At 45.0% G+C, this 11807-nt stretch overlaps 3 protein-coding genes across 4 annotated transcripts; 1 reads left to right on the top strand and 2 right to left on the bottom strand.

The window, feature by feature from the left end:
* Positions 1-333: 333 nt before the first annotated feature.
* Positions 334-1530, top strand: LOC131266670 (DNA repair protein complementing XP-A cells homolog). Its single transcript, XM_058269272.1, has one exon. The coding sequence runs from the start codon at positions 570-572 to the stop codon at positions 1395-1397; it is 828 nt and encodes a 275-aa protein (XP_058125255.1). The 5' UTR covers positions 334-569; the 3' UTR covers positions 1398-1530.
* On the bottom strand, positions 1420-4093 carry LOC131266655 (protein tumorous imaginal discs, mitochondrial-like). Of its 2 annotated transcripts, XM_058269256.1 has the most exons (6): positions 3851-4093; positions 3541-3749; positions 2849-3459; positions 2501-2780; positions 2368-2431; positions 1420-1764 (listed from the first exon to the last, which is right to left on the bottom strand). In XM_058269256.1, the coding sequence occupies exons 1-6, from the start codon at positions 4059-4061 to the stop codon at positions 1607-1609; spliced, it is 1533 nt and encodes a 510-aa protein (XP_058125239.1). In that variant the 5' UTR covers positions 4062-4093; the 3' UTR covers positions 1420-1606. The 2 variants fall into 2 exon arrangements, with proteins under 2 accessions (XP_058125239.1, XP_058125238.1); XM_058269255.1 differs by lacking the exon at positions 1420-1764 and having other exon boundaries at positions 1877-2431.
* Positions 4094-4445: 352 nt separating this feature from the next.
* Positions 4446-8050, bottom strand: LOC131266675 (uncharacterized). Its single transcript, XM_058269278.1, has 3 exons — positions 7843-8050; positions 4663-4879; positions 4446-4593 (listed from the first exon to the last, which is right to left on the bottom strand). The coding sequence occupies exons 1-3, from the start codon at positions 8048-8050 to the stop codon at positions 4446-4448; spliced, it is 573 nt and encodes a 190-aa protein (XP_058125261.1).
* Between the last annotated feature and the right edge of the window lie 3757 nt (positions 8051-11807).

Raw genomic sequence — 11807 nt, 5'->3', positions numbered from 1 at the left:
TGGTGTTGACTAGAGATGCAATGTTCGGAGCGGCGCGATTTATTTCCGCAGGGAGGTGTCCAATGCGATCGGAATTTTAGAATGGTTAGTTATTGTTGGTATAAAAAACTTATTGAAATAAAATATAAGACAGAAAAACGTAAGCGTTTGAAGAATCTAAATAGTAGTTACCATCACTTTTGACTCCGAGCCCAGAGTTAACGAAGAGCATCGCTCCTTTGACGAATCTCAGTATCATCCCATCACTTATAGAATGACAGCTACATATTTACCTTATGACCAAGGCAGCTTCAAATACCAACTGCCGTAAGCCGAAACAGCCATTAATTTGTAAATAACTTTTTAGTTACTTGTGCAATTTCCACCATTGACCTCTCAAATGAAAGGAGTTTTCAAACTTCACAACATTGTAGAAAACAATATCTTCCAATTCATTGTGATTTTTTGAGAAAATCAACAAAGAAAGAGCTGAGCTCCACTAGAACGGGACAGAGAAACCTTGATCTGCTGTTCAAGTAAAAATTGTATCATTTGGCGTAAACAAAATTGGAGATTATTCTACAATAAACATGAGTGATGTACCGAGCAAGTCAACGAAAACGCAAGATTTAAGCGACTACCAGCGGCATCGCATTGAAGAAAATCGTCAGAAAGCAATCAGCCTACGGCAGGCTCGTCTTTTGACCCATCCGTACAATGCCGACAAGAAGCAGGAAACGGCAGTCTCGGTAAACAACGTTATAAAGGTGTCAGGCACGAAGTACGTCGACAGTGGCGGTGGATTTCTGATCGAACAGAGAACCCATCCGACCGAGGAGGTGCCAGAAGAAGAACCGACGCCGGAATCTGATGCAGTTCCAGTTCCCATCGAGTACGAGGAATGCCTTGAATGTGGTGACCGGTTTGCCGACTCGTATTTGCTGAACACGTTCGAGTATGCTGTATGCGATGCATGCCGGGACCCGGATGGACAGCATTCGCTCATCACGCGCACCGAAGCAAAACAGGAGTACCTGCTGAAGGACTGCGATTTGGACCGCAGGGAGCCAGCGTTGAAATACATTAGCCGCAAGAACCCCCACAACGTGCGCTGGGGAGAAATGAAGCTGTACCTTCACCTGCAGATCGAAAAACGTGCCCTCGAAGTGTGGGGCTCCGAGGAGAACCTAATGCGTGAGAAGGAACAGCGCGAGGAAAAGCGTGAAGTGGCGAAGGTAAAAAAGTACAACAAACGCTTGAAGGTACTTCGGATGGACGTGCGAAGCAGTCTGTACGACAAAACGGTCCAAGCACATGTGCATTCATATGGCGAGTCGGAGGTCTACAATGAGGCTGATGATACGTACACGAGAACCTGCGAAGAATGTGGTCACACAGAAACTTATGAGAAAATGTAACACTCTAAGAGCATCCTGCACGTTTACAAATTCTACCCATAAGTGTCCAATTGTTTTTAATGTATTTCTCGTGTCTCTTCTATACATTTTGCAATTATCATAAAACAGATAATTAAAGCACCGTTCAAAATAACCTAGTGTACGGACTTATTCGTTTACCGAAACGGAATTGAATGACAAGCAGGGAATTCCATTAAATTCGCCTTTCTCTAGTTGCTGCTGCGTGTCTTAGCTGCTTCGGCTTCTTCCTTCGATTTGGGAGTATCACTTTCCGTACTACTAGCCGTGGGAAGAGGTTTACGATCTTTTAGAGCCTCTCGCACAATATCCGTCAGCTCCTGTGGTTCCGCGTAGCAAACCTTTCCACCTAGAAAGACATTATCGAGAGGGTCAATTCAACGGGACAATTTCGAACTAGTTTCTTTAAATGGACACCGATCGTTGCGAGGATAAAACGAAAAAAACGATTGTTAAGGGTGTTTTTGGTATTGTATGCATAAGATAGCATTCAATTTATTGGTATTTTGTTCGCTTTTGATTCTTTCTCTCAACTGTCTCTTCGAGAGAAATGTTTTTTATCTTTATCACCAATCACCACCTTAACAATCGCTGTGAGCACTCCGTTAGGCCTCGTCAAAAGGACTATTCACATCTTTGAAGCCACCCCGAGCGTGCCGTTGCCGTTCTAGGGCTTCTTCCCGTTCCCGTTCGTATCGTGCGTTCATCTGGTTGTGACTGTAGTACACAAACCATCCCGCAACGAGCAATGCTCCGATGGCGTAGTAAAACCGCGAGTCAAGTCGTTCCTTGCGGTAACTGTGCGTTTCGGTTTCGTCATGCGGACTATACTTATTGTCTTCGTCGCGGGAACCTTGGGTGTATTTGTCGGACACGTTTGATGTGGACCACGATGACGAGGTGGAGGAGGATGAAGACGAGTTTGAGTTGGTGGAGGACGAACTCGACTTACCGTCAGTTTTGAATGTTACACCCATGATTTGACCCGGCGTGTCATCTTCCAGCTCAGCGTAAGCCTAAAATAGTAATGCGAGATAGTTAGTCTCAAGCGCTGGCTTCATTCCTTCGACATGATGTAGTCGTACCTGAATCAGTGCCTTCTGTTTCGGTGTTAGCTTTGTTGGAATTTGAATTTTCAGATGCACGTAGTGATTGCCACTGCCATAGCTGTTCACACGCTTTAAACCCTTTCCAGTGAGTGTTATTCGCGTGTGCGACGATGTACCCGGTACAATCTGTATCGTCTGATCCTCGTACACTCCTTGGACACGTATCGTTCCACCGAGTATCGCTTGCGACAATGAAATATTCGCATCCGTATGCACATCAGCGCCATCCCGACGGAAATAACGACTTTTCTCCACCCTACAATGGCGTTAAAAGTAATCGTTCAAATAAAGATTCGAAGGGTTTACATATTTGCATTGACAAACCTAAATGTGATGAAAATTTCTTTGCTTCCAACGTTCATGCGTACGGTTTGGCCATCCTCGATGCCTGCCGGAACCGGTACGGTCACTCGCTTTCTCTGCACGGTTTGTCCTTTACCGCCACACTCCAGGCACGGGTACTTAATGTACATCCGTGTGCCTTGACAGTAGCGACACGTCGAACGCATCACAAACGGCCCGGTGGAGATCGTTTCCATACCCGTCCCATTGCAGTACTGGCATTTGCCGGGCTTGGTGCCCGGTTCACACCGTGATCCGGTACACTTTGGGCACGTGTCGACCACGTTTACATCGATATCCTTGTTCACGCCGCGAGCCGCTTGCGCAAAGGTTAGATTCATCATGACCTCTTGTGCCCCGCCGAAACCAAACTTGGAATCACTGAAATCGTCAAAACCGGTCTGAAAACCGCCATCGCCGAATATCTTCCGGAACAGCTCCTCCGGATCGATCGTCGAACGGAACTGCCAGTTCTGTGAGAATCCTTGAGGTCCTGCCCCGCCAGGACTCGGCCCAGTACCGTTGCGACCCATCTGTTCCGATGTCTGCCCGAAGGTGTCATATTCGCGACGCTTTGTTTCATCGCTTAGAACCTACAATAAAGGAATCGTCAGCTATAATTCGGTTTTATTATGTAATAAAGATCATTTTTAAGGTGATAGCGATTGGGGTACCTCGTAAGCTTCAGAAACTTCCTGAAATTTCTTCCCGGCGTTCGGATCTTCCTTGTTCGTGTCGGGGTGGTATTTCTTCGCCAGCTGGTAATACGCCTTTTTGATTTCTTTCGGCGACGCGTTTTTTGTCACACCGAGCGTGCTGTAGTAGTCCTTTTTGAGCAGAATGTTCGAGGTATAAAACGAGCGCGTGCTTTGCAATGAGTGGCCTGTAATAGCGTCAAAACAAACAACGAGGTTTCATGACATGATTTCGGGATGTGATATGAGAAAAGCGACATGATGTAATAACCATGCAATCAACACTCACTACTGGAAACCGTCGGCCAATGCTGGTGACGGTCGGTGACCGGCGGTGTGAACAACCGTCTACCGAAGGACTGCTGGCTCGTGACGACACAGCTGCAAATACTCGCCGCGCTGATGGTCTGCCCGATTCCAGTTGGCCGTCCTTGCAGCCGGCCACCCAGAAATCCGATACCTTTCGGTGAGAAAATCTGGAAAAGTCCCCGCGAAGTCATTTTCCCGGAGGACCGTAAATTTCCACACTTTCGAGGCGAACTTGCAACTGTTTTGACAGTGACAGCTTTGACGTTTCGAAGACAGTTGACGTTTCGAAGACTGTTGAGGTTTCGAGAACTGTTTCGAACATGTCAACTAAACAACGGTTTAAAAAATACCAGTAGGTAAGTAATCTTATTTGCTGTAATCGTTGGTTGAGTTTTAATAACACTGATGTTCAGTGAAGTAGCATTTTGGTAAAAATAAAATTATTTATTTCTTTGTTCTTTTTGATACTAACTATATGACGTTTAGATGATTGCTTCCCAACTATGTACAACGCAACCGTTTATCAACTAAGCACCATTTCATCCGATCCTAATTAACTCTAATATGGTTGGAAATCAGTCTCGCAAGAAGGGACGCTGGTTTCGGTGGCAGTCTAACCGCTTGGCGAGCTGCTTGCAGAAGTGCACGTCGCGTAAGTAATCCCCTAGGAAAACAGACAGCAAGTACCATTGCTTCATGCCAGTGGTCTGCGTTTTGTAATTTCTGTGAAGCATAAGAAAAGATCGATTTAGGTGCTTGATATACTCAAAAACATTCGCATGCCAAACTTACTTCAAGATGTCATCCCAATCCGGCTGGTAGTTGTCCATTCGTGCGCTGCGAACGGCATGGATTCGACACGGTTCCTCTTCGATGCACGCCTTGGGGCCGAACTCATGAAGAATTTTCCTCTCCGCCTGCACCACATCGACGGCCATGCGCGAGAATTCTTCCGGTTCGAGCGTCGTGCCGGGAAGCGTTTCACGTCGGCTGCGTGATTGGTAGGTTTCTGGAAAATACACATTTAGAAGAGAGTACACATCAGAAATTCATTCCCATTGAGCATGTGACGGTAGATTTTCCTGCCCCCAAAACCAGTTTGAAGCATCCCAGCATCTTCAGGCCAATGCACCCATTCGGGTCAAGTTTATGAACCCTAAGAACGCTGGATCTAAGCTTCGAGAATTCTTCACCACGTCCTTGGCGTCACTTTCGTTTTTCTTTTCTCCTTTCCAGAAGCGTTAATAGCTCACGTACATAAGAGGAAAGCCGATCGCAACTTATTCCGACCGATTTCTGCTTTGATGCGCTTCTTAGTTCGAGCATCGATCCACAGCAACGTGGTTTAAAATATTTATGCAACGCTTTTATTTCGATGTCGATTACGTGATACATTTCGTTCGAGGGTACTTTTGTCGTTTCGCTGTGTTTTTTCCTCTGCATCTCGACACTATGGCATTCGGGGAGATGTTTGAAGGCACATTGTAAGCGGGGCATGCTCTTATAATAAGCGACAATTCATAGTAAAGGCACCTCAACTAGGAAGGATGGTTGTCGATGGAGGAACGGAATGAAACATTCACGCTGACTAATATCTGGATCAGGTGGATGTGGATGGAAATGGCGCCATTGATTTGCCAGCCCTTTGCTGGATCGTAAGCGTCTGAATTTGCTTTCTTTTTATGGCATGTTTCGAGCGGTCAATAAGGAAATGACAACTGCTTCCACCGCTCACTTCTTTCATCGCCCGCGAGGCCAAAGAAAAGCATGATGATCCGATCGGTAATGCCTGGGTTGGTTTTTACTCTCTTTCGATGGGGTGTTTAACTTTCGTTGGCCCAATGCTTAGATTAATCACCTGCGCCAGGCGAGGCATGCATGGCTTCCAGTTAATTACCGAACGACAGAAAATCCGTCTCGGCTGATGAAGCTCGGTATTCATCAAGTTTTGGGGATAATGAAAGAAATTGAATGACGGCAAATAAAGGAACTGCCAAAAGAAAGTGTAACGATTGTAAAATTTGTGAAGTTATTGCCAAGACACGCCGTTTCATCGAGAATGTCGTTGCTTACTGACAGAGGCAAGCAGAAAACAGTCACAGGGTAACGAGAGTTCCGGTTCGTGTACCACAAGACGACGATATATGATTTCCACAGTAAATTATCCCAATTACAAATGTTGTTTCCTATGTCATTGTCTGGAGGCCGAGTGCAAATAGCAAATTGATCCTGTTGTCTTCAGAAATTACGTTGAACACGCTAGAGCTTTTATAGGGGCCATGGAATCTATTTGGACTAAAAAGTCTATGCTTTTTTGCTACGGAATAATACGATTATATTCAGGTTAACTATCTGGCTAACTAATGAAACATGTTTAGCACGTGTATAATTTTTCCAACCATCTTTTTACCCCGTGTGAAGTTGAGGAATCTTATTACATTCCCCGAACAATCTTCCGTTACTTCAGCAAACTGATTTCGTCATGCATTGGAAGTTTTACACCACGGAAAGCTGATTATTTTCACGCTTTCACAGGTTCACCTTTCATATTCTTTTCGTTCTGTAGGAGAAAGCAACAAATGAGGTGTTTTTTTATATTAAATTTAAGCTGCAACCCCGAACATGCTGAGACTTGGTTGGTTTCTCTTCCCTTCCCAAAAAGGGCTTCGTGGTTTCATGATGGCGAAAGAAGGTCAAACCTGTTGCTTGGAAGAGCTTAAATTGCCTGTTGTTGAATTACAGAACCTCTTCACAAAAAAAAAAAAAAACTGTTGGGCTGTTTCCAATCAATCGAACCGGTTCTTTTTAGTTGTTGGTAAACCAAACAAAATTAAATTGATACATCGTCGTTATTCGAATCCCCTACGTGTCATTGCGGTAACAAAACCAGACATCGCGCCAACCAGACGGATTGCAACGGGACTCGAATATTCGGTCCGCAAAACGGTGAAAAAGAACCTCCCTTTCCGGGACGGTCTCTTGCAGGGGTTTTATTTTTATTTATTCGCGTTCGCGCCCGATGATTTGAAGGAAAGCGAAGGTGAGCGTGTGAGATGACGAACGGGAGTGAGTGATGATGAACGCCGCAAGCGCCTTGTATGTGTGGCCCGAATGTGGGTCAAGTGGTCAGCCTCGAAGGCTCATCCATTCGTTCGATGACTCAAGCGCAACGGGCGTGAGTTTGGGGCTTGCCTTATGCCCCACCAGCCACCACATACCGCATAATCACGTTTTTCGAGCCACGCCAAGCATGTGCTGTTTGGTGGAACGGTTCGCTGCTTCCCAGTTTTATCAGATGCCAGTAGATTCAAAAATGTTTTAAAGATACGCCGAAACAGATATGTTAATGCACATATTTGGAGTCGGTTTTTCTTCAGCTTGAAGGTTGAATCAGATCTTGTTTGGTAATGCTTTCGATCAAATGTCCCACTTTACGTTTGATGTGATAAACAAACTCGGCGGTAAACATTAAGAGCGGCAAACAAAACGAGTAAATTGGGGGAAAGGTCACCAACAGTCATCAACGCTTCAATGACACAGAAAAGGAAGGAACTTTACATTAAGTGCGCTGTACCAGTGGTAAAAAAGAAGCATTTTAAATTGAAACTTTTCTGCTCTGCTCCTAGGAAGGTTATTTTAATAATAAACCTCTTGACCGACGCTGAGTGGGACATGGTTCAAACAGATTTCGTTTCGTACGTTCTTTTCTATTTTCGAACGTTAATTTCAGGCTACTCATAGTGAAGGTTGCCTTCTAACAGGTTTCGCTTCAGTACTTGAACTCCACGCCAAAGTGTCCTTACTCGCGCGGTGAAAAAACACATGATTTCTAGACCCCGCCGAACTGCATTGTTCTCTCTTGACCTTAGTTGTCTTTGATTCGGTGCGCCGTTTTTTATTTTAAATTATAAATTAATGCCCAAGGGTTGCTATACGCCCTTCAGATTCAGGCAGCAACGTTTTGATACTCACTTGGATTCAGCGAATAGGCCAACTTTTTGGCGAAGTTCGCCAGCCGGACGGAAAGTATGATCACGGGGAAGCCGATCAATTGCACCGGAAGCTCGAACAGCGGTTCTTGGGCCTGCACCATCGCTCGTCGCTCGTTGAAATCGTTCGATGAGAGCATAACGAAGAGAAAGAAGTAGGCGGCAGCGGGGAGTATGTTGAGAACTTTCATCCTCGCGGTGTGTGCTAACGACGGTGGAAAATAAGATTTCACTACGCACAACTGTTGCGATTTTTATGGTACGCACTTTTATCACTAGATCACTGTATTTACAACGCTGTTGGAAAGGAAATTTGAAAGAACGATTTGCATGAAAACGAGCGTGCGTGCGTGCGTCTGTGCGTAAGTATTTGTATGCGTATGTGAGTGCGTTTTTAAGCTAAACTGGAATCGTTCGAGAGCACTTGCTGGCGGTTAGATGCAATTTTCTTCCCTTGCCGAACGCAAAATATCTGTCACTATTTATGTAAGCGTTTCGCCAGCAGCCACCAAAACAAGACTTGGGAACCGCAACACACTCCACTTTTTTCACTACACGTTTCTGAGCCTCGATCTCTGCTAACCAAGGTTTACCAAGTTTACCGGCGAGCGGCGAGGCCAAGCTAACGTGTTCACGTCTGGCACCGAAGTCCGTTGGAACGATACTAACCGCTGCACGGCGGCTCACTGCACCCCAAAAGCTCTAAAACCCGAATCGACCGAAAACGCTCGACGAAAAGGAGGTTCGTCGCTTTTCGTCTCACGCGCAAGTCTTTTGATGTAATGTGCCTTTGCGAAGCGGGGAGATAGAAGCGGCCGCTTTGCGACGGTGCCAGGGAGTGAGGAGGGGTTTGGGGAGAGGGGATTTTGCACCGGCATTTTATATGAAAGCGGACCGTTGGTGGGTTTCTGCGCCGTTGAGGGGTTTTATTTTACTCGCGAGTCGCGACTCTTAAAGTACCTTTTTCTCTGTCGGTGATCTCACACATGCAGGCGCCACAGGTTAGCCATGTGCAGCCAAGGCAGCCCCCTGATTGAAAGTGTAAGTAAACTGAGCAAAAGGTAGCAAAGGTATATGTCGATTTTTTAAAACAAATTAATTAGATTTCGGATTGGGTTCAATTAATTTGTTTAAAATTAATTATCATTCAAGGGATACTGCAACGTTTAAAAATGGATTAGTTTAATTTCTTATTCATTAGCTATACCCATCATAAGTATAATTTTGAATTTAAACAAATTTAATAAATAACTGGAACCGCACGAATCTGAAATATTATATTTCTAACGCATGTCTACACATAATGTTGGACCCACCAGTGCCGCCTGAGCGAGGCCTCGCTTGACGGGGGGGGACAGGGAGCATAAATTGTGGGCTGCTGGGTTCAGTGGTGTGTGTGTATGATTGTTAGAAGTAGTCCCTCAGTCGGTCGGTAGGTCTTTCGAAGCTTGTTTAAGTCGAACGTTTGGGCGAACCTGACGACACAGTTCAGCATCGATGAAATCACCCGTTGGAGTGCGCAGAGGTGGTGATGGTGGTGGGGGACGATTGAGTAACACATGGTACTTGTTTTTCTTCGGCAAGCCAATCCTTGCAACCGGTTCCGAGGGGGTGGCGGAGGGAGGTCGTCTTGGAGGTTGCATTTTTTGTTGTTCCCCTTTATTCGTTGTTGTCTTCTGTCGCTGCTGCATATCGTCGCCATGGAGATTATGCACCTCGCGGATGACGATGCCGATGGCAAGTAGCTCGCGTTCGGATGCATTCCGGTGGGGATTTTGATCGCTAATGATCTCCGATTTGGATCGTCATCCGGTGCCAGTCCCGGAGGGGGGAAAGAAAGCCTCTTTGACATGATCACGCGCATTAGGGCGTATAGAATAAAGGCAGATGTGTGAAAAATGCTGCGCGATTATCTAATTTCTAGGCAAGTTTTAAGGTAATCAATTAACGTTGCGAAAAGGACAAATTCAATAAGTTAAACCATTGAGTAATTATAAAGCAATTAAGGGCATTATTGATAGAAATAAAAACGATCTCAAAGCGATCGCTATCTAAAATTCTAAATTTAGCTCAAACAATTATTTGTCTGCAAACCATTGGTAAACCCTAAAAAAGAGTAAAAATAGCTAATTGAAAATGCGACTGCTAGCCATGTGGTCTATGCTTGTTTTTTTTCTTCATTAAACATAAACAATGTACAAATAGATTCACACGCATTCCATAACACGCTGTGCACATGCGAAAGGGTACAACTTAGGCGAAACAAAAAGTAGGTTACAAATGAAGCAATTGCAGAGGTGGAGTGCGAAAGGAGGAGCTGTTAAATCATAACAGACCCGTGTTTGTCGAACCGACATATGCACCAACGCTTAAACTTAAACTGCATCCACTAAACGGCAAACGGTAGGGAAAGTGAGGAGAAAAAAAGCAATCAAGGGAGGAGGGATGGAGGGAGAAAAGAAAAACAATTACAAACTCGTCGCTTCTGGCAACATGCATGTCCCTTCGTTTCTTCAGCGGGTTAAAGCGAACCCCTCTCTCTATCTCTCTCCTCCGTCTGGAGTTTGAGATGCATGGGGGTATCAGTTTAACACGCGATTGGTTCGTAAAATGACGTTGATTATATTGTTATAGCTAATTATGTAAGCATCTCTTCAGCGTGTTTCTTTTTTCTCAAATGCTGTAGCCGTTTGGTTTTGTTTTGGTCTAAGGTTCGATCCCATCTTCGGGGAAACGGGTTGCGTTGTAATGCGGCAAAATAAACAAAAGGAAAACTTTATCCACTTCAAGTTTGGGTTTGTTTTTAATTGAAAAAAAAAAATCGATTAACCTTCTACACACCGCATTGGCATAAGTATGTGCGTGTACGTGCGCTTTCGGGCGTATGCTGCCTTCTTTGGCGATGGCGGTTTATGTTTTCTTTGGACACGGGATGATACTGTACGGTTTCAACCCGATTTTCGCTTCTTTCTTTCACTCTTTCTCTTTCGCTGTGGATGCCAAAGGGAGCTTCGACCGTGCTTGGTGGTTACATAATAATTGCCACACTTTTGACGCCGCACATAACCACCGCCCGACGGTTGACTACAACACGCTCGATTCACGCTTGGGCATCCACGAAAAAATGAGCCCCAAGCTAACATTCAACGCTTCACCGACGTGGGATGGAGGGAATGGTGGGCTGCCGGTGCGCGAAGGTGATAATGTAGTGCACAAATAGCAATTATCAATGGGTCTGCGATGAATCGTGCCTGGCGTGCGTGCGTGTCGTGGGCGAAGGCGCATCTGCCGTTCGAATATTGTTCGCGACATTGAACTTTGTTCGAATTAGGCCACACGACGCGCCATTATCGCGGTGCATATCGGAGGCCATCGCCACTCGGTGGGCGGTGGACGCTTGCGTAACCGACGGGCGAAGGAGGAGGGTTCCCGGCATCGCGAAGGCAGTAGGCTACTGGGGCAAGTAACGTAACCTCGCTCACGTATGCCGTCGCATGACCCGTTGGGAATTCCTGGATCGCAGAAGAGAAGAGTGAGAGATGAGGCATACGTTTGTTCTTCTAGTGACTTTTCAACTAAGAAAGGTTTTCAATATTTCCTATGCAGATATTTCGAAAGTTCATCATATAATTAAAATCCATTTATTTTGCTCAACACACAGTGTAAAATTGATATAAATTATGTACTGGTTTTTTTTCTTTTCTTTTCTCTTTAAAAATAAAAACAGCGTAACAGCGAGTTCGCTTGAAATAGAAGACACTACATAAGAAACGAAACAAATTCGCATTCGAAAATTCAACATAAACCATGCAAATCGTAAACAGAAACGAAATCGCCCTTTTTCTGTTGTGAATTTTTTAAACGCATTTTTGAGTATAAAATTGTGACGATTTCGTCGGTGCCTGGGTTTTTAAATATTTTGTTTCGAGAAACTAAACTGATTTCGCA

The sequence above is a fragment of the Anopheles coustani genome, chromosome 2, assembly GCF_943734705.1.
Source record: "Anopheles coustani chromosome 2, idAnoCousDA_361_x.2, whole genome shotgun sequence".
Lineage (NCBI taxonomy): Eukaryota > Metazoa > Arthropoda > Insecta > Diptera > Culicidae > Anopheles > Anopheles coustani.
The sequence above is the reverse complement of the archived record's forward strand: the minus strand, read 5'-3'. Positions and strand labels throughout refer to the sequence as shown.